The sequence below is a fragment of the Lytechinus pictus genome, chromosome 2 (genome assembly GCF_037042905.1).
Source record: "Lytechinus pictus isolate F3 Inbred chromosome 2, Lp3.0, whole genome shotgun sequence".
NCBI classification, from domain to species: domain Eukaryota; kingdom Metazoa; phylum Echinodermata; class Echinoidea; order Temnopleuroida; family Toxopneustidae; genus Lytechinus; species Lytechinus pictus.
In genome coordinates this window covers 48821979-48845260 of record NC_087246.1, presented here as the reverse complement: position 1 = coordinate 48845260, position 23282 = coordinate 48821979, and the positions used below count along the sequence as shown (strand labels likewise).

Genomic DNA, 23282 nt, shown 5'->3' with positions numbered 1-23282 from the left:
TAACAATTTTTATTTGTACTGTGCGTCTCTTTAGGATTTTTAAAGATTTGATTGATCTCCATTGAATTGGATGCATTAGATCTTTGATCACTTATTTTTTTATGCAATATGAAGTAGACGGAAAACTTGGGCACTATTTCCATGAACATGAAGAACCTTTAGGTAATTGGAACATTTTCTGAGGATTCCTATTTTATGAACCTTCAATTATTTGGAGTCGAATCATTTTCTATAAAAAGAAAAATAAACATATTGAAACGTGGACAATTCTAATAAAGGGGATAGATGTTATTCAGTGTGTACTTTTTCACGTTTGAACTTTGTATAGATATCTAGAGCACAGTGCACATTTGTATCTGGAACTATTCTCTGTTACTCCCTTGTTCGACAGCACAAACAATCGAAGGCAGAACTAAAAGTTTTCATTATGTATATTTTACGTCAGTGCTTTTGTTCGAAATATGTTTTCATATGCTTTGTAGTGTTGACACTGCGCCTTCTTCAAATATCAGTTGATCACGTATACGTTGGCTTTGGAAGTGTTCTTGGGAATCTCGTTCTCTTCTTCCACGGTTATTCCCTCACCTCCAAATGGATTTCAGGTTACTGCCAATCTGACTCACACCCACAACAGTCCTCTGAACTGTCTTTGATAACCTCGACAGCTCATTCGACATTGTCCCATCAGGATCCGTTGGAAGACAACATGGAGCGAGTGTTCTTCTGGGTGACTATTGCCCTGATGGCTGCAGCTGCATCTTGTGTGCAAGCGCATCCGGGTAAGTCTTGACTGTCATTATAAAGGGGTGACGCCATAATCGAGACAGGGGACGATTTTCTTTGATTTTTCAAGAGTTGAAAAAAGAATGAGAGAAAAAAATAAAAACAGAGAAAGAAAGACAGAGAGAAATTAAAGATAGAAGGGAAGAGGGGTCTGGGTCGTTACTCTGTATTACCCCTGTTATTTAATTGAATTTACTGAAATGATATGGCGTCACATTCAGGTCTTCTTCCCTATCAAAACATCCTGGCACCGCCTCGGGCATTATATAATGAGTGCGGCAGCGTCACTTCGCTACAGGGAGCCCCCCCCCCCATGCCCCATATCTTTTTAAGTTTAACAATTGAACAATGAAGACAATTAAAAAAAGGAAGGGAAAATACGAATCTTAAATGACTAGATGAAAACTATGTAAAACTGCGTTGTTGAAAAATTAAATAATTCCACCTTTATTTAGAACCCATTACTGCCACAACATCCCCCACTTGCCCTTTTTGGCGTCACATCAGTCGTAGATCTATAAGCAGTTCAAGCACAGCAGCATTATTATTTGTACTCAATCCTAAGATTGGCAGCACGGAGATTTTATATGAAAAATATATGCAAAAGTTAGATAGATATGCAAGCGAGTGCACGTTACCCTTTACGTCCGGTGGAGTGATAAGAATAAAATTGCATGCAAGCGTTTGAATTTTCCTTTTTTTTCAAGGTCGATCAACTTAAATATAATTTAATAACATGCAAAAAATATGACAAATTAGTCAATACAAATAAAACTCTAATTCCCTAACATGATGGGAGAGCGTATTAAAAGCATATTTGATTTCGACAAGTTCATGATTATCAGATATATAATTATAAACCAACTTGAATCATACAGCAATATTGAGACTATCGGGGAAGTAGTTTACGGTATGAAATTGACTAGCGAGAATGTTGAAGTTTGGAAGGTAGCGTATTCTCTTTTTAAAAAGAGTGTAGCCTTTAAAAGGACTGTAAACCAGAAAGATTGAGAATTTGGGGTAGTTGGAGAGAAAGTTGTTTAGTAGAGCAGGAGCCGGAGAGAAGACGTTTCCGGCAGGGTGACTGTCCATCTTCAGGAGACAGACAATGGATATTAGTTCAATTTAAGGGAAGTAAAGACAATCACCGTTTTTACCATGTTTACAGGTTTTGAAATATGTATATCTCATGATTATACTAATGATTATCTTGTAAAACATCCTAATCATAGTTTGGTTTCCGACCATTATTGGGTTTGATAAAGCTCTTCGTGGGTTACGCACATCTTAACGCAACACTGGAGACCTTTTCTTATGCTAAATCAAACTTTTAACAGTTTCATTTGAATTGACATCTGACATTGAGATTTGAATTCTTGTTCTTAAGAAGATTCTAAATGCATTATGTTATCAGGGTTATTAAGAGTTAAATGCAAGAATGGGTCATCGGTTGTGGGTAAAGTCGAGCGTGATTTACGAACAGCTAGTAAAAAAGACGTTTTCAAGTTTAACCCAAAAGAACATAATTCATAATTATGTAACACATTATTATTACATTCATTTCTTAATTGTTTGTTTCATGATGTGTAGGCTCATCAGATCAAATGAACATAATACATGTATCAAGCAACAATGTTGCTATGTACTGTCATTTTATTCCTGTGTATTTCAGATGTATGCTTATCAAGTCCTTGCCAGAATGGAGGAACATGTGATGCTCAATCTGGTTCATATTCCTGTGATTGTCGTCCAGGGTATGAGGGTGTCAATTGTGAACGTGGTTAGCATTCATGCGTTATTTTCATTATTGAAATTAATATTTTGATGGGAAGAAGTAGTAATAGTATTACTAATAGTAGAAGTGGTGGTGGTGGTGGTGGTAGTAGTAGTAGTAGTAGTAGTAGTAGTAGTATAGTAGTAGTAGTAGTAGTAGTAGTAGTAATAGTAGTAGTAGTGAATTAAGAACATGTTGTTTCAAATTAAGCCTCAAATGTTAGCTGATAATGATATGAAATATTAGTCAGTTTATCTGAAAAATTGGCATCTCGAGGCAATATTGAGATTAGAATCATGAGACTTTCAATTCTCATCTGAGCTAATTTTGGTGAAACCCTTTCAGGTGGCTTCACTTCATCCTATTTTTATGCATATATTGTTATTACGATTAAATGTAGTTATTTTCTGTAATACTCTTCTAAATTTTTTAGAGGATAACGAAGTCTATTAAAGATAGCATTGATGAGAAACTCTCAAAAAAACCTTAAGATTCTAGCAATTTGGACTCAGGAACCTTACTCATACTTTTATAACGTAAAAATAAATAAGATATTGTGATATATCGTGCATCTCAAACACGAATGTTAAGCTTTAATGCATTTATTGATAAATTAATATAATGATAAAATGGTGTACGTGGTATAATGAGTTTTATTTTTCTTACTCTTCCATTGGTGTATATTTTCTCGACAGACACGAATTTCACAGCTTGCAGGAATAGTACTTGTGAAGGAATGTCGACTTGTGTCGCCGTGAATGATACCGTGTACTATTGTATTTGTCCTCCTGGCGTCTATGACACCTATTGCGAATATGGTAATGACGTATCACAGGTGTACCCATCTCTCCCTCCCCCTCTCTCCCTCTCTCTCTCTCCCCCTCTCTCATTCTCTCTCTCTCTCCCCCTCTCTCATTCTCTCTCTCACTTCCTTTATCACACACCCACCCAACACGCATACAAACACTCGCCCTCAAATGTAAGAAGGCTATAGATGGTTCTTGAAGTTTGGCAGGAACACAAAAAAATTATTTCAATAAATAGGTGGGTGGGAAGGAAATGAGACCATTTTTTAAGTATAATTATGATTCCGCAACTTCCTTTCTCTTAAACTGAAGCATTTTCAAACGAAAGTTGTTGGCCATTTGAATGCCAAGTCCACCAAAAAACAAGTTGATTTGAATGAAAATCTAAAAATAAAATAATCATGACGCTAACAATATCATCAACACCGATGTAAAATTTAAAAAAAATATGGTACCCTTAAGTTACGCTTACTTTTACAGTAAATAGTTACATCAAAAATTGTATCACATTAAAAAGGGGATAGTATTGAAATATTTTTATATTTCATATTAATAGAAAGTAACTAATGTGAGACTAAATTTTATTCCTCCTTTAACATAAAGAATAAATTGTCTTTTTTGTAACCTATTGTGATTCAATCAAGAAATCCCTTAAGGTCAAACCTGCTGCAAATATCAAAATATTCTATAATTCATATAAAATTTAAAAGAAATAGTGAGTTTTTGACATCATCAGTTCTCTCATTCGCATATCACCCTTTTTGCGCATATAACTGTTTTGTGAAATAAGCAACATTTTTAAACTGTCATAATTTTCCATTTAACATCGTATTTTGATGACGATTTCAACTTATGGTTATTCGATGTTTGTTGTGATTTCAACATGGCTAATTAACCATTATACCAGAATAAAAACAGAGGGAATGTAATCTATGATATCTGTAAGTCGACAGAAAGTATATGTTTTGCTTTGTGTCGTAGAATAGTATGCAGTCTGTGAAATTTACAGATTTACAACTAACGCACAAACATTCAGAAGAAACGGGTCTTTATTTTTCACCCCTATAGTGAGAAAAAAGTTTGTACCCTGACTGTAAAATAAACACTTTGTATTCCAGGTGTTCCAGTGACTACTACACCAGATCCGTGCTTATCATCACCGTGTCTTAATAATGCGGTGTGTGTTAGGGAAGCACAAACATTCCATTGTGAGTGCGCGGACCAATATTATGGAAGGTACTGCCAGTGTAAGTACTAGACATCATGATTTTTTTCATCAGGAAATTACAAATTTTGTTCACTGCTTTCTTTCATTCTTTTATTTTTATTATTTTGTTCCTACTCACGATTTATTCATGAAAGGACTTCGCCTTAAGATTACAAAAACACGGCCTCTTTTTAGGTAAGGCATTTTAAAGGGCACATGTAACTTTTTTTTTTTGAATAAGAAGTGACAAATAAAATTATTATACGTTTCTGAAATATTAAGAATGTATTTCCACATCTTCCGTTATTCATGCATCTTAACATAATGTATATGTGCATATAACCTTTTCATGAAATTATGAAGTTATGAGTCTAGCTCTTGGTTTTTTTTTCAAATCTGTTTTTATTAATGCTTTGAATTTTTTCCCGATAAGGGATAAGATGTTACCAAAATATATAATCAATACACTTCAGTTTCTACACGAAAATATGTATAAATTAGTCTTTCTTATGGATATCATGTACTTATTTCATTCAAAACTGATTTCTCTAAAAGATCATGGTAATGACCCGTGCCTATACCTATACTTCACTTGTTTCAACGGGGGATCCTGTGTAACTCCAAATGGACAAGCAATCTGCTCTTGTCCACCGGGATATTCTGGGACTTACTGCGAAGAAGGTATGAATAAATTATTGAATCAATTTTTATCTTATCACCTATTCATCATGTTTCTTTTAATTAGAATATGGCACCACTCTTCTCTCTCTCTCCATTATCCACACTTCCCTAAAATCAACCGGCAAACACTCACTGATTCTTTACATTCTTTACATCTAGGAATGTATTGAAATCATTTTCCTCTGACAAATATATCGACATGTCTACTTTGCAAAAAGACTTACATCTAGCTACTTTACCTTGAACCAGTATGTTAGTACTTTTTTTGTTATTCGTGCTTTCAACATGAGTCAAAATTATTTTGCAGAATTATATACCTTGCTATAGGCTTGTTATATTTTAATACGTGTTATTTCCGTCGATTTTTTAATACATGTACGCAATAGGCTAATTGTCACATATATCCTTATATTTCACATCTATCTAGTAACCGGTACTGAACATCCATGCGACAGCGCACCTTGTCTGAATGGAGGAAGTTGCACGGAGTATGGATATTCTTCGTATTCTTCGTATATGTGTTTATGTCCAGAGGACTACTACGGACCAAACTGCGGAAGTAAGAAGGCTCAGTATAATTAAATGAAACAAATTATTATCATGATTTTAGAACCCATCTTATTATCTTGACTCTTCGCTCTCGCTCTCTCCCCCTCCCTCCCTCCCTCCCTCCCTCCCCGTCCCCTCTTTCCTCCTCTCTTCTCTTTGTTTCTATATATCTTACTCAATCCTCTATCAAGTATGTATTCCCATTATAGATAGATAGATAGATAACTGGTTTATTGATAAAAAACATCATTGCGACAAAGTCGAATTGCGATGAGTTTACAAAGGTACAGAGGCATTACATAATCATAATATTACAGAAAAATAAATTGAAATATTTGTTAAGAAAAATATATCACATAATCATATATTCGTAATTTGATAAAAAGGTAATACATTTTAAACATAATTTAGAAGTACAATACGAGATCAGTTTGAAAACAAATATATGAATTCAGAGAAGGATAATAAAGAATATGCATGTGGATGGAGGAGAAAAGTAGGTGAAGAAGGAAAGGAGGGGAGAAGATACTGAAGTTAAGGAGAGGAGAAATAAGAGAAAAGGTGAAAGGGAAAAGGCATACAATAGAAAAAGGAAGGATGGAAGATGAATCACACAGACTGTAATATTGATAATTTAATGCAAATATAAAATTGACCCATATATGACAATGATACTCTATGTGATGAAATTATATTGGGTTACAGAGTGTAAACTATATTGGAAGATAACCCCCCCTTCCTGATCTGAACAAGGTACATGTAGCATTATCCCCGCCCTAAAGAAACAAATATACATCTCTCTCTTGCTCTCTCTCACACACAACACACACATTGACCCTCACACACACCATTACTAGTATATTCCTACAATCCTCAGGGGGAGAGTGTTCCAACGACAATGCTGTAACCATGGTAACAGATCATCGAACATTTCCTCGCCCCCCCCAAAAAAAAAAAAATTAAGACACAAGAATTGGCTGAATTTTGAAATATATTAAAAATAATTTTCCTAAATATACTGGAATTTACATATCAAACTGTCTTGTAGACGATGTAAAAATATTGGTAAGAATATTGGTTTCAATTACTTAGTTCATTCGGGGACTCGATGTTTTATGTTCGTTTCAGAGTTCGTTCAGCAAATTCACCGAGTATGGGATAGTGCTATCCCTGAGTCTGTTTGTTCTGAATTTTATTTGCGGAACTTGGGTCTCTTTCTAAGCCTCATAGAGAGTGCAGTTTCCGGCGCCACTGGCATCAAATGGTGACATGGTCCTGTCGGCTTGTTTAGTTCCTTAGCAAATTGGAGACAAATCATTTGCCGTCGTTCAACAAGGGTACTCAAGTTCAACAAAACGAGAGCATCATCATAGTGTGTGAATTGACGTCCAATGATGGTTTTCATTGCCCTTTTTTGGATGTTTTCAAGTTTTCGGACATGATCCTTGGTCAGTCCTGGATTCCAGACTGGACGGCGTATTCGACTGTTGGTCTGCTGTAACAGTTGTAGACTGTCACGAGATCACGAATGGGGACCTTGTGGTGTTTAAGCAGACGAAGCATATACATTTTTGCATATGCTTTCCTCAACATTTCGGTGACTTGTTTGTCCCACTTAAGATTTTGCTGAATGAATACACCATGGAGTTTCACACATTGCTGCCTTGCTATTTCTCTACCTCCTAGGACAACAGTTGTAGGAAGAGGGGCATTCCTCATGAAGAACACATCCATACATATGCATTTCTGAGGATTTAGTCTCATCTGGTTACGTTGAGCCCAATCTCTCAAAGGTGATACAGCTTCCTGGATATTGGAATTATCCAGTTGGCTGCGACACTCCAGGAGAGTGAGGTCATCAACGTATTTGTACCTTCGAATAGGGTCGACAATGTCTAAGGAAGCATCATTGATAATGGCCAAAAACACCATGGGGCCAAGTTTTGTGCCTTGGGGGACACCAGCAGAGACTTCGGACCATTCAGAAACGGCTGTGTTGTACCTCACACACTGTCGTCTACCCTGTAGAAAGTTCGCTATCCAACGCACAAGGGATGGGTCCACACCGAGAGACAGAAGCTTTCTGACGGCTACGTTTTGATCGATGCGGTCAAATGCTTTACTAAAGTCATTATGGTGCACTCTTGATTTTATATGGGAGTAGTTTATTTGCCAATGTTACCTTATTCCTTTTGGTTTTCTATCTCCGTTTAGTTTACTTATCAGACCCCTGTGAGTCCTACTTCTGTTATAATGGGGGAGAATGCAGCGCAACGTTTGGAGTACCATCATGTACCTGTCCTTATGGATTTTATGGAGAGTTCTGTGAACAAGGTAGGCCTACCGACAACTATTCAGCTCCTCCAGATATCTCATCATTTTGTTTCTACAATGACAAAGAAATGCGACATTAATAGAAGAAAATAAGAAAAAAACGGACGACATTTTGTAAGACTGTAAGCTATGCTTGATGTACAAATTTATAAGCAAATGAAGCAATGTATAGTTTCTGAGACTTACCACAGTTTATTTCATCTTTAAATTGGCTTATAATGGTACAAATTATTATTATTATTATTATTATTATAATTACCATTACTATTGTCATAATAACTATTATTATTATCATTTATCTTTAAATTGGCTTATAATATTAATAATTATTATTATTAAGTAATTTCTAAGCTTCAACCAACCTAAATGATTATTTGGGGCGAGCTTTCGTCCACTCCTGTGGACGTTCTAAAGCCAATTGATCAGTTACAAAATTTATTGCCTGTGGTGGTCTGTATCATTATTATTATTATTATTATCATTGTCATTATTTTTATTTAATTAATCCAGGTAACGAAGACTCGTGTTCAAGTGCACCATGCCTGAATGGAGGATCATGTTATCAGTCGTCTCTCCTCGGGGGTACATACATTTGCATATGTCAGGAAATGTACCACGGTGATCACTGTGAAAGTAAGTAAGAGCTTGAGGTCTGCCCACTTGGGTTTAATAATATAAAACTGTTCTAAAATGGGTACACTTGATCTTTTTGATTGTTTGTTTGTTTCTTTTATTTATTCATACTTTCAGCTTGAATTTCGAAGATGTTGATGGGATGGTTGTTTTGTGAAAAGTTGTCTATAGAATTTACTCTTCCCCTACACAACCGTCATCCCCAACCGCTCAATGATAAAATAACTTGTCCCTTCTTTCAATTTTCTTTCAATTTATACCCCTCCTCGATCAAAACCCTTCGTTCCTGTAGTCATAGCCGTACGCAGAAATTTTTGCCTGGGGCGGGACACGGAAACTTTCGAGAAAAAAAATTGAAAGCAAAGGAGCGAAGCGCCCGAGCTTGTCATTGGCCATGTTGGGGCGCTTTAGCATTTTGTAAAGTGAAATTGAAGGATTTCATGCATACGGCCATGCCTGTAGGTGGCAAGTTTACATTCAAATCATGTCTCTTTAGTAATGATATAATACAGTTAAATGATTTCTACATCAATTGTAATTATAAATGGATGCATTATTTCATTACCATTTATTATCTTGTTCTCTCTTTTTAATAAAACGGTTAGCAACACAATGCAACTGTGTTAATACACACCTGTCTTCAAAAGCTTATAGGCTGTTTTTTTAAATTAAAACCATACTTGAATTGATTGATTGATTGATTACATATATAGGGATACAAATAATTTGTTACATGATTTACCAACTCTCTTGTCAGATCGCGAAGCCTGTCATACCATTGTTGATTCATTTTCGGATGCATCCGATTTGTAGTGTGTTTTTTATGTTCTTATTTCTCTCTTTATTTATCTTTTTCTTTCTGTGTTTACTTATATTAACTGGTAGAATTGAGCGCCATTTACTGTAATTATATGGTCACAATGTTTCACCTTGTAATTTCTTCACAATAAACTTACAAAATATTTGTTTGTATCATGTATTAGAATTAAAGACGAAAAAATATTACTGACGTTTACTAAGAAACAGAGATAAACAGCAATATAATGCATTACATTATTTAAAACATGTATTACGAAAACGATTAAAAAAAGATAAACTGACAGTATGCCTTAATATACATAATAGACTCTTTAAAAATGATGCAAAGTTTCAGAAGCCGGTATCCTCCATACTTACTGCTATTGTAATGTTTTCGTGAACATGGTGAAGTAGGAAAATGAAATTCCTGATTGTTTTTCTTGATTTTCATGATTTTCCCCCCTCAGTCTCCGGTCCCGACCTATGTAACGGATACATATGCGAGAACGAAGGGACCTGTGTGAACCCTGACTATTACGATCCTCTTGCGGCCACCGCACCGTATTGCTTGTGTTCACCTGGCTTCACTGGTCCTCAATGCGAAGATGGTACGATGGCTGATGTTGTTTTTTTTTTTTATAGGCAAACTAGTCAGTTTTGGCAATGGTTGCCTTGCTATTAGTTTTTGTTCACCAACGTTTCAACAATTTATTTGTTGATACGTGGGTCTAGCTTTAAGTTAGAAAGGTACATGTAAAATCGTGCAAGAGTGGCTCTCTTGTCCTATTTTATAACGTTATCCTGATAAGCCGCTGGATGGGCGGTGATTGGGTGATTTTGTACCCATTATATCAATTGCTCTGAATAGAGTCATACATCCGTATCTTTTCAAGTTTTTGCATTATGATAATATTCGCAGTTAGAATTTATATTTGTAAGATATATGGTTATCATATTGTAATTTTTATGTGGTAATAAAACCAAAGCAAACCAAGTTTCATGTAGGCTAGGATATGGCGGATAATGCACAGTCATGGAAGCATAGAACAATGCTTAATGGCCTTGTCGCGACCAACTTGACCTATCCCTGCTCACTGAAAGCATTTTCCTGTCTTTTCTGTTTTTACGAGCAAGGTAACGTGTCTTAGAGGGGGAGGGGGCTTCCCTTTCCCTAAATCCTCGCCTGAATCATGGACCTACTACTCAGAGTAGTAGGTCCATGCCTGAATCAAAGAGTTGCTTATAAAGATTACGAACCCTTCTCTGTTATCATTTGTTCGAAATTTCTTTATTTTTACATTTGTCAATTCGTATCACCAACTTAAGCGCTTTGATGTAGTGAGAAAAATAAGTGTAAGTATAATCTTTATTATAATTATTACCAATTACATAAAGCTTAACTCCATTCTTTTTACTGATATTTTGTTTTGTCTTTCATGACGGCAGAAATAAATGGAGTTCAATGCGGCGATGATGTATGCTATAATGGCGGATCCTGCGTTGTGTCGTATGGAGGAGGGGCCTACTGTAAATGTGCTCATGGATTCTTTGGCCGACAGTGCGAACAAGGTATAGATGTATTCAATTCTATCTAATCATTAAAAAAAACATATATCTGCTTCAAATCTGATAATATATGCAGGCCAGAGATTGAGAGAAAGACTTAATTGTCCCGTCTTTACCATCCTGTTATACATGTACATTTAGATACGCCATGGACCTTTAAGTTTGTATATGTTTGCCACTGTCCCGTGAAACTTTTCATGCCCTATACTGATCCTTTCTCCACCACGGAAATCAGGGTCCTACTTCCTAGAAAAGTTGCTATGAAAGTACGATAGCAACTCTTGCTGGAATATCACCCTTCATAGCAAGAATCAATCAAAAAGCAGAATTTCCACTGTCATGGTAGTTGACATCGGCCAGTAAGACTTGCTATCATATCAACTTTTTTATGAAATAGGGCACAGAAGTTGTATCTGTTACATTAGTGGATGAATTGGTGTGCTTAAAAAACAAAAGAAAACAAACAAAAGCTGAATCTAAATATTGTACGAATGAGTGCAGCGAGGTAGTGAGTTAAGCGTTTAATCATTCATCAGGTATTAGTATGACAAACATTTGATACATGGAACAACTATAATAACCAGATATGTACTTCATGTTACTTCATTCGGACACCGTGCTTGCCATCGTATATTTCCTCAGCACGCCAAGCGAGCATCTGATTTTTTTAAATGTATGATACGGCGTCATAATAAACTGAAAGAAATTTATAACGTAGGGCTTCGTGTGAACGTTGGAAATAGACACTTTATTTTCAATATACGTTTCGTCCATTTTAAAGAAAAAGAAGATTATGTGTTTTTTATAGATTCTAGGCCACATTAATGAAGCAACGAGCATTCGAGGAAACTAGTGTCATGACATAGTAAAGTATAAAGGGAATAGAGGTTCAGAAAAGTAAGAAAAAATAAGCAAACTTGATATTCCTCCAAATTTTTTAAGTGTGAAAATAATTTTTAGAAAAAGAAAAGTCCAAATGACGATTTCTATTTTGCTTTTCGAATATATTGCCAGTGCTTTGTTTTCCTTCACCCACTATTTTTTTCTTTCCAATAGTTTCCCCACCTCCACTCTATTTTAGCAGCCGTGAAGAACACTATATGCTTTTGTTTATGTTTTTTAGACGTTTGAGGCATAATTTCAAATAGACAATAACTGAAACAAACTCGGTTTCCTGTGTCATCCTTTTTATTTGTCTTCTACAAATGTCTCTTTATATTTCTACAAATCAAAAATCTAAAGTAAACTCTTCATCATGATTTAAATATATCGGTCGTCATAGTCTCACATTGTTTCACCAATTCTGCGCAACTTGACTTTGGCATTTGGTTTCAAAGTTTTTCCTCATCTACCATGTCTACTACGACCTTGTTTTTTATGTTAAATATCAAAATTGAGCAGTAAAACTAATCGTTGCATCAATGTTGATAAAAAAGAAATAGCTAACCATTTTCAGATCATGGGAAAATAACTTACAATCAAACTCCATTTAGGTCACTCTGTCCTATTGTTGACATGACATACAGTTAGTATGCGAGAAAAACAACTCTGATTAAACTTGCTTGTTCCATATTCATGTTTCCCTTTCACTTGTAGGTACTTGCGATACTTACTGCTTCAATGGCGGTACCTGTCAAATGCAGCCCGCTGGTCCAACCTGTGTTTGTAGACCTGGATTCTTTGGAGAAGGGTGTCAACATTGTAAGTTGAAAATGAATGGTAAATGGTACGGAGATGTTAAAGACAGTGCAGTTCGTAGATAGTCTATTACAGATTGGCACCAATGCTGTAGTATTTCACCTGGTTACAGCATCATGCTTTTCATGCTAAATTATTTGGGACGATAAGACGGTCTAATGATTTCTTTAATCATAATTATGCTCTCTTGATTACAATTCGAAATTTGTGGTGAAGTATTTTTATACAACGGTTAGTTTCGTATGGTTGTTAAGGACTATAAATTATATCAGTAGATCTCTTTCAGTTTCTTTTTGTAAAAAAAAGCAATATAAACCTCTTTTCTTACCTTTGTTTAATTTTCATCCTTGTAATTTTTAAGTGAGCTTTTTAAGTTCACTTTAACCATCTATGCTATTAGCTGAAATACTAAAAAAAAAACTTTTGGCCTAGATATGCATGTTCATAATTTGAATGAGTACTTATAGGATGTGAAAGTCATTATTTTTGCTGTTACCATTAATATCAGTAATCATAAGTATATTATTGTTAATGATATAAGAATAATATAATGATAATAATAATGTAATAATAATTAGTAGTAGTTGTTGTATTATCACTGTCGTCATGATTATCAGTGATGATTTTCATCATCATTATTATAAGCACCTTATCATTATGCTCGTCATAATCTTCATCATCATAATCATTATAATCATTGAAATAATAAGAGTCGCAGCAGCTTCTTTTACTTCAACTTTGTATACAATCAAAATCAATTCACTGACATTCAACAATGCGATGTTTTTTCTCCACGTAATCAGCTTCCGATCCTTGCCACGGCTTCCCTTGTCATAACGGTGGTAGCTGCATTGCTCCAGCAGACGCTCCGATGTGCATCTGCCAAACAGGATTTACAGGGGAGTACTGTGAGCAAGGTTAGTCATCTCAACATTCCTAACAACAAGACATTCATTAAAACAAAAAAATGGTTTTCCAGAGTGTTGATTAATCAAACCTTATGTTGTGGATCTGTCTGAATCCCTAATCTATAGAGCACTAGCGATCGTAAATAACAACAATAACCTGCATTTATTACGTCGCCTTTCGGAAGCGCGTGTAGACTTGATGATATCATTGTTATGTGTGATATTATAAACAATGTTTATTCTAATTATCATTAAAATATAAATATAAAAAAGGGAACTAACCAGTCAGAGTAGAGGTATTTTTTTTTCTTTATGAAAATAGCGACACGTTTGAAAATTTGGGTTTTCTTTTGAGAAAGTCCTCCTAAAACGGATAAAGACATTTTTTGTCTTTCTCTCTTTTCTTTTCCTTTCTTCTCGTCACCCAATAAAGATCCGTGCCTAAAAATTTATTCTTTTACCTCAGAATTTTGTCAATTTTGATATTGGAATTCAAGCTTTCACCATCTACCTGTACAAATCGTTCAACAAGGATGATGTCTTTCTCTTGTAGATAGCAATTGGAGACTTTCAATCAAAGAGCAAAATGCGTAAAGGGGTACTCCAGGCAGTAAATAACGTGCAAGATAAAGTAAAATGAGACAAACAAAAAACTTAAAATTTCGTCAAAATCGGACAAGGAATAGCAAACTTATGTTTTAAGTTTTGCATTATTTCTTTAAAGATAGTTCTATGCATGCATGCCTTCCTAAAGGGGCTTTCACAATCGTTCTTGCGATCGTTTGCGATCATTTGGTCACAATATATGTTGCATAATCGCAACGGTTGTAAGCAGTCGCAACAGCAACTGTGAAAGGGGCTTTAATCGGTAATTAATGAGAAAGCTGATGGTGTCATATCCCCACTTGTTCTTTTGTATTCTATTACCGGTATATGAAATCATATTTAAACAAATCTTGTCCTTGAAGAATAAAAAGAACTACTGATTTGATGTGGAAGATAATCATCGCTGCAACCTATTTTATTTACAAGGGAGACATATCAGACACACTTGTATGAAAATATGAAATGATTGTGATTTTATGAAATAGCACAAGAAAAGGAAAGTAGGGAACATGGCATTATCAGCCAACTTATTGTATGTCCAGGACGGTGTGCATATGACTGTTTTCATAAAATGTTGCTGAACTTTAAAATTCAATAACTTTGTTATTTATTATCAGGTTTTGATGACTTTGGTTTTATTATTCGTTTATGAAGGAAATACTACATCTTGTGATGGTTTTTGTCTGAATGGCGGAACTTGTCAGCTGGAGTTTTTCGGACCGACATGTTATTGTAAACCTGGATTCGTGGGAATACATTGTGAACTAGGTAAGGTCATCACATGTGAGATGCTGAAGATTATGATTAAGGTGCAAACTTACATCGATCATACTTTAATTATCATCGACCGAATGTACTATTTTTTGTTTACTGATTACTATTACTTTAATGTCATTGCATTACTTTAGCCTTCCTTCGCTGTAGCCTATATTGTTATTAGCTGATTGTTTTTTGTTTGTGTGTATGTGTGTGTGTGATTAGAAACTATGTATCATTTTATTTGAACTAAATAAGGTAAAGGGGTGTATCAGCAATGGGCCTAAAGTACTATTATGTCTCATTTCTCTTTCCAGACATAGGATGGGCTCCCTGTTCCAATTACACCTGTCAGAATAACGGGACGTGCATCGCACCAGCAGACTTCCCAATATGTCTTTGCGCTCCTGGTTTTAGTGGAGAGTACTGTCAGAATCGTAGGTGTTTCATATTCACAATTTCAAACACTTCAGTTGTTCGTTTGTAACATTGTTTAGGAAGTTTATTTCTATAATACCATGAACTTTAGAGCGTTGTGGCCAAGTGGATTAGTTTCCAGACGTTGAAACAGAGGGTTGTGGGTTTGGATCCCAGCAATTTCCTTCGGCAAGAGATTGATCCATATTATGCTGCACTGAACAAAATGACTTTTGTTCATTTTGCATCGCAATATACCAGAATTTACCGGTTCTTCCTGTTTGTGGCGGGCAAAGAGTTAAATGCAGGTGAGATGAATGGGTATTCATTGAATGCACCAAGCTCTTTTAGCAGCTGGAGCTGTAGCCGGTGCATTGTATATTGCGCCATTGAATAGGCAACAAAATAATCGGCGCCTCATATAGATGCTATAAATAATATTTCTTAGTTTTCAAAGAGTCAAAGATGATTGAGATCAGAGACATCTACTGATTATCACCTAGTTCTTGATGACATGTATCCCTCATTTTTGGTGGTGTCCATTTGAACGATGGGCTATAAGAGAAGATTACAGGAGACCCTCACTAATGTTTGATATCTGAATAATAACGATAGATCTTACATTGTACATTTTTGTCCTGATTTGAAAAATCATCCTTCTTGGTACAGGAACCAACGGGACATCATGTGACCTTACCTGCTACAACGGTGGCACTTGTCATAAGGGCATCTTTGGTCCAACGTGTTTCTGTCCACCAGGTTTCTATGGCTCACAGTGTAAACATGGTAAGTGTGAACTTATAGAATAACATGGTCTGGAAGAAAAAAAATTCAAATCAAATCAATCCCAGTGGTGTCGCTACCCGAAATTAACGACTGTATCCATGGTATTTAAGGCCTGTATTCAATTAAGAAATCTACACCTTATGGTCAGTTTGGGCTTTTGTTCATTTTGCATCGTAATATACCAGAATTATATATCGAACTAGGAAGCCCATCTCATGTTCTAACTTCTATAAAAAAAATTAATTGGTCTCGCTTCAGTGGTTTTGATTACACAGTCTATTATGTAACAGTGGTGCTCTTCAGCCCATTCCAAGTTTGCATCAGTTTGCATGCATGCAGCACTGCTTTGGGTTCTGCACTTTCTCGCATATCAACCCCCTTTGACCATTCTGACCAAGAAATTCCCTGATCTGACCAGGGAAATCTCCATGATCTAACCAGGCTCATGAAATCAAAACCTTGAGCATGTTCAGAAGGGCAAAAACAATATTTGACAGTCCATTTCATGTTTGATAACTGGAGATGCACAATGATTGAGACAACAGGTCATGTCTGTTTCATGCATAATTCCAACAATATTGCATTTTGTTTTCATTACTTTTTTTTAGTAATAAGCTACTGAGGTCAAGTTAATTTAATGTAACTTTTCTCTTTTTATTCAAATCAACCGTTTGTTGAGTTTTCCTTACCATTTACACTGTTTGTATAATATCCCGATGACAAAGCCCTTTATAATCATTCCCCTTTATCTTGTTTCGGTTTAATAAAAAAAGTTTAAAGGAGAACATATTGATTATGGCATGTATTTCCAGATAGGGTGTCTTTTCAAAGTAGAGAGACATATTTTCTTTTACTGGTCATGCTGGTGAGGTTAAATCATATACTAGTAGAGATTGACCATAAGGGGAAGTAGACTCACCCCTGGAACTATTAAAAAGTGTTCGTTTTCAGATGGATTACTTGCTACTGTTTTAATAATCCAATTTATCCACAGATTAGTAGTCAAACGTGTAATGGATCATAATATCACTAAATACATTACACTGCATGTATTGAATGTTCCTTACCAGATATGTACCCAGATCCATGCCGTGGTGTTACATGTGAGAATGGTGGGACGTGCATTGCTCTCGCAGATTTCCCAACATGTCAATGTTCACCAGGCTTCACTGGAGAGCGGTGTCAGGAATGTGAGTTATCATATTCGAGGGATTTATAATTGCTTATCCTGGCTTTTATCTAAAACACATACACATCATTTTCAACAGAATAATACACAAAAACAAATAAGTAATAATCTACTAAAATATGTATTATAACAATAAAGACACTGTGTTAATAAAATGATTCATTGTTAATAATCGAAATTTCATTCTCTGGAGAGAAAAGGAGTATTTGAAATAATCCATATTAAAAGATATAAATTATCTCTAGAAATTAACAAAATTTGGTTAATTGTGCAGTAGGCAACTGGTTAGAATATATGGGATTCTGCATAAACGGACCTGATACATCGCATTATGATCACTCCCTACCCAACAGTTTGAAAAAGATTTGAACAATACAATTTAATACAAAATGGGTTTGAAGCGCATAGTACAGACTGTTGGTCTGACGTTCAGAATGGGAAACTTCTAGAACAAAAGAATCTATCAGGGTAACTTTCTTCCATTTACCGAATGAAATGAATTATTTTTCTTCCAGACATAATATTTGACCCCTGTTTTGATTGGAACTGCTTTAATGGTGGATCTTGCATCGCAGTCGATGATTTACCAATTTGTATCTGTGAGAAGGGCTTCTCCGGTGACTTCTGCCAAGAAGGTACAGAAATATGAACGTCATCAGCTATGTAGAAGGTTCTCTGATGGTCGGTTGATTTTTGTACCTGACTGTTGAGAAATATTCATATCTGGGATGTATTCATAGAGGGCGGATTGCTTTTAATTCCTTTCCAAGAACTTGGTAATGATGATTGATGCCTCCCATGAGAACACTTGGTCTTGAAACTGGTTCTCTCCGTTTTAGACTCTACCAATCCCTTCCATACAGTTCCAAGAAAAATAGTTTTAACACAAATTCATGGTATCTTTATTGCTCTTTTACTTCTATTGGATGAATATATTTACGGTTTGTCTCAAAGTAAATAATCATAATCATCAGCGGTGGTGGTATTTTGATAATTATCTTATCATTTTTTTTTTCATGTCATCTCCGTCAGATAATTACTCACTAATATTTTGTCGTATCGGTTATCTTTGTGTATATTTTCTAGCCGATGATGCATGTGCCTCTGGTCCATGTATGAACGGAGGACTGTGCAGAGATTCGAACCCTAACACCTTCCAATGTTACTGTGCTACTGACTTCTCGGGCCCTCAGTGTGAAATCGGTAATTCCTTTCACTCAGTATGTAAATCAGAGAATGATTACACGTTGAGCAGTGAAACATTCAAAGATGTATCAACTGTATGTATTAACTGATGGTGATAACGATGAGGAGGATACAGTATTAAATGCTGATCATGATAATAATAACGATGATTCATGAAAGATGTTAATAATAATAAAATCAACAGTCTATCTGCAAGCTCCTGTGTTAATGAGCAAATAAGCAAGATTTATCCAAGTCCTCTCGTGGCTGAATTCATGTCCCTGCAAAATCTCGTGAATTGTGAGACTTTGTTTCTCAAAGAATTTAACCACTTTTTTCCTGAGTAAAGTTGATTATTTTTATACCATATGAAAGAGTAAACATTACTCTTTTATACTAATTATTTCTTTTGAATAAAATATTTTGATAAATAAGTGAACTTTAGGCATGAAAAGATGCCTCAAACAGAATTTTCTTCCTCTTTTTTCTCTTGCAAATTGTTCAAAATTTTGTGTTTTAGGCACAAACATTATTTATATCATTAGAAAGCTCAAACTCAATACTTTCTTATTATGTCACTTTTGATATGTGGCACCTTTTAGATGGGTCAGCAGCCAGCTTTTTCCAACAAAATGCAACACGAGATTTCTGAAATTTCTTAGTAGCATAAAATCTAGAGTTCTTATTGGTTGATTAGTGTTTTCAAAACACCAGGCGCGGGTAATTTGATGAGATTACCACATGGTGAGTGTGACCTTGCAGAGGCCGAGTGTGGGAACATTGGAATTTGCGTGGGTGTGTGGTCTCTATGACCAATCAGAGCGCAGTATTCTTGTTTTTAAACTGCTAAATGTACTTTGCCTATGAAAAGCTGGCTGCTGACCCATCTAAGATACTTCTTCTTATAAAAATTATATCATATTAAAGCTTAGATCTTCAGCTTTATCATTATCTAAAAATTGTTATAGGGCCCAAACAGAAATTAAGTGTTAAAACAACAAGTTTTGTTGCATGAAAATAATTATTTTGTTTCATGTTTTAGATAAAAAGTTTCACCTATGTTACAAAATTGTTTTAAAAATTCAGACACGTGACCTAAAAGAATAATATTTCTACTTTATAATGATATCAAAAACATGAAATTTGGTCAATATTTAGAGCAGCAATGGCCGAATAAAAAGAGGTGTTTTCATCCGCACCAAGCTCATTAACAATGCAAAAACCCTCTAGTTATGAATATCACTTGGATAAAAGAAGCTACTTTTTGAGGGCTTGCCGACTGACTGTCAATAATCACAGTATTAATGACAACAGTGCTAAACTTATTTTCTATGAGTTATCAATTTCTTCCCTTAGTTCCAGGGGCGTAGCCATGGGGGTGCAGAGGGTGGGAACACAACTCCCTAAAAACAGGCCATCGGCAGGGGAGTTGGCTTTTGAGAAGGGTGACCTGTTTTTCGTATCAGTGTAATGTATTCATATCTACTGTAGATACGTAATATATACTAGCAGTCTATCAGTACATCCACTACTCCACACCCCCCCCCCTAAAAAAAGCTTGTGACGGCACTGCGTTGTCTTTGATTACTCCTCCATTGAAATCATTTTTTGTTACAAGTATAAATGAAACGTAAACGAATATATTCCAAATAGGAACATTGTCCCTCATTTTTTTTTTAATTGTGAGGTGTATGAATTTCTTTTCAACTTCACAGCGGTAGGTCGACCCAATGACGTCCTCTCCAACACAGCAAAGATTGCTATCGGATCAAGCTCTGGCGTGGTCATTCTCGTCATCATTGTGGTGATCGTCGCCATCGCCATGTTCTGCAATCGCGCAGGCTTGTCCGGGAATATGTTAAAATCGGGCGTCCCTTCTGAGAGCAAGGTATTTAGGTCATGACATGGCAGCAAGTTTGGTGACTGAAAATAAAACAAAGAAAATAAAAACAGAAAAGATGACGATGAATAGTATGAGGGAAGGGATAAATTAGATATAATTGACAACGCAAATGATGGTAATAATCAATGATAACATCATATTTTACCCAGGGTAACAACTTCAGTTCTGAAAACTGAATGAATTTACATATTGGATTTCCTACCCCCCCCCCCCCCCACACACACACCCGTCACTCGTAAAATGCCGACATATCCTTGGCGTGCAAGTATTTTAGTGGTAAACAAAACTTGATATGAGTCAGGCTGAAGCAAATTAAAAAAAATATTGGAAAGAATCAGAGTTACACATTTTACCTGTTAACAATCTCCTTATCAAACCACAATCAACTTGGAAAACTCGTTATAAATGCTTTCATAGAATAATGTACATGTCAATGTACACTTCCATGAATATCATGAAAATTAATTTTTCAATCAATTAATTAGTTGATTATGCCGTTAAAATTTTTTTTTTGGTCAAATTATAGTAAGAATATAATGATGATAGGAATAACTGACGATTTTTAATAATAGTGAATGAATTGCCAGTCTGTTTTTCTTTTTTGTATCATTTTTATTTTGTTTTGTTTTTCTTCAGAAACACCTCAACGATTCGATCCCAGAAAAGGTCCCATATGAAGAAGAGCGATACCAGGTGGTATAGAAACGAATTGGTATGTAGCCCTGTACTTGTATACAGGTCAATTTAAAAAACGCAGCCATTATAAAAATCTACTACCGATTACACAAACAAGCCTATTACATTTTTTTTCTTTTAATACATATGCAGTCCTGCAAAAGAACTTTACATTGGCTGAGTATGGATTCCCCACATGCGGCTAATCAATGTTGCGTTTGTAGTAGAATAATTATCCCCTTGTCACATTATTCAAGAGTTTTTATATCGGGCCATATTATGGCTTACGAATATTTTCAACTGTTGAATGTCATGTGTTTGGGATAATTGGTCCTAAAACTGAGTTAAAGCTTTCTTGTGGTTTAACTTGAAAATGAAATGGTTTAAATCATTGCCATCATTGCCTTCCTCAACCCACCCTATCGAGAAAAGTCCCACCCCTTCCCCCCTTCATCCGGTTTTCTCGAAATGGTGCGGCCACGCCCGCTCCGTGGATGCAGGCGATCGTCCCAAGCTTTCAGAGACCACTTATTATATACACAATTTACACATTGATATAATATGAACAGCCTGACAATTATATAAGATTAATAACAGCCAGTGGAATTTAATAAACGTAACGGCTTACCTCCTTTGTTTTAATGATATGGAAAGTCGCAGTTGTATTGTTTCCCGCGTAATAAAGTTAAGCAATGATAATGTTACATATCAGTTGATATAAATCAACTGTGTTTTGTAATCGCGGGTCAAAAATTTGAATGATAGTAATTTCATATGATAACATACAATAAAGCTTGGGAGAATTTACCATCACCTCATCCATTGCATGTACATGACGACATGCATACACCGTTTTACCTAAGTAATGAAAATGTCCAAATTACCATATTTTTTTCATTTTCATCTGATTTCGAAGATGCGTTCTTGTCTTGGTTGTATGATTTAATTCACATATATATCAGACCGGAGTACTTCTTTAAATATAAACAAAATAAATTTCCAATTCCTTTATTTTACACTTTTACAGAGTGAGCTGACTATTGGCAGAAACTATTACATCAACATGATACCATTATATGTACATATATGAGCGATGACTGTCATCCTTCTCAGCTTGATTCCTTGTCGTCAAATTTACAAACTTCAGTAATATATTTGTCTTACCTTTAAGTGTATGGCAGGACCTTCTTGATAGCAAGAGAGTACATTTTATTTCTTTGTACTATACGAATATAATTGATTTTGACTTGATTCTATCTGTTCTTTTCAATATCTTTACCACATTTGTATCCTGCTCATTTCCCAATGTTTATTATGAATTTTGTATGATTTGGTTCCTTCTTAATCTAAAATGCATTTTTTAATCTCTAAACGTTCTGCATTCCTACCATGATTTTCTTAATGCTAAAGTGAGAAATTATTTATGATTTTAATGAAATGGAAATTGAAGGTCATTAGAATAGATGTAATGCAGAGAAGAAAATAGACATTGGATAGTTTGTTTTCATGATTCAAATAACTTTTTAGTGTTTTATGGCCCAATAATATGCAATCCGATTATATATTCTTTAATTATTAATTAGGCAATTTTTTCATTACAATGTAATTGATAAAACTCATATGTGGTGCACTCCATTTACACGTGTATTATCCCGGCTTCACTGAAGCGTAACCACCAGTGAGGCACTGCATCATGTGTCAGTTTTTTTTTTATTTAGATTTTAATTATGTTTAGAAATGCAATCATTTTGCTGTACCCATTACTAGTACTTTTATTCGTGTTGACTAAAATATAAGAGATCACTGGACACCATGTATATAACATGCTTATACTGATTTGATTAATCAATGTCAATGAAGACTGATTCTACTTTTGGTGATTGTTGTATGAACTATTGATCTAATATAAACGTGATTAAAAAGGCTGAAGATTTTTAAGCAAAGGGATAAATCGTTGGAGTTGTTTCCTCTTTCCACGTTTATCAACTTTACTGACTGAAATAGGAAAATACTTTCAGGTATATACAC

At 35.2% G+C, this 23282-nt stretch overlaps 1 protein-coding gene across 2 annotated transcripts; it reads left to right on the top strand.

The window, feature by feature from the left end:
* Positions 1-513: 513 nt before the first annotated feature.
* LOC129254106 (fibropellin-1-like) lies at positions 514-23062 on the top strand. 2 transcript variants are annotated; one of them, XM_064095007.1, is made up of 21 exons: positions 514-779; positions 2456-2563; positions 3253-3375; positions 4482-4610; positions 5126-5251; positions 5679-5810; positions 8015-8134; positions 8645-8767; positions 10033-10173; positions 11012-11134; positions 12728-12832; positions 13633-13746; positions 14998-15111; positions 15417-15536; positions 16186-16302; positions 17373-17492; positions 18007-18126; positions 18578-18694; positions 20392-20564; positions 21216-21291; positions 22282-23062. In XM_064095007.1, exons 1-20 carry the CDS (start codon positions 707-709, stop codon positions 21279-21281), a joined length of 2364 nt encoding a protein of 787 aa, XP_063951077.1. In that variant the 5' UTR covers positions 514-706; the 3' UTR covers positions 21282-21291; positions 22282-23062. The 2 variants fall into 2 exon arrangements, with proteins under 2 accessions (XP_063951077.1, XP_063951078.1); XM_064095008.1 differs by lacking the exons at positions 17373-17492; positions 18007-18126 and having other exon boundaries at positions 517-779.
* Positions 23063-23282: the final 220 nt, after the last annotated feature.

Coding starts and splice junctions, on each gene's coding strand:
- LOC129254106 (XM_064095007.1), top strand. CDS start 707: ATGGAGCGAGTGTTCTTCTGGGTGACTATTGCCCTGATGGCTGCAGCT. Junction 8,768..10,032: donor CCACGGTGATCACTGTGAAA/GTAAGTAAGAGC, acceptor TTCCCCCCTCAG/TCTCCGGTCCCGACCTATGT. Junction 15,537..16,185: donor TGGAGAGTACTGTCAGAATC/GTAGGTGTTTCA, acceptor TTCTTGGTACAG/GAACCAACGGGACATCATGT.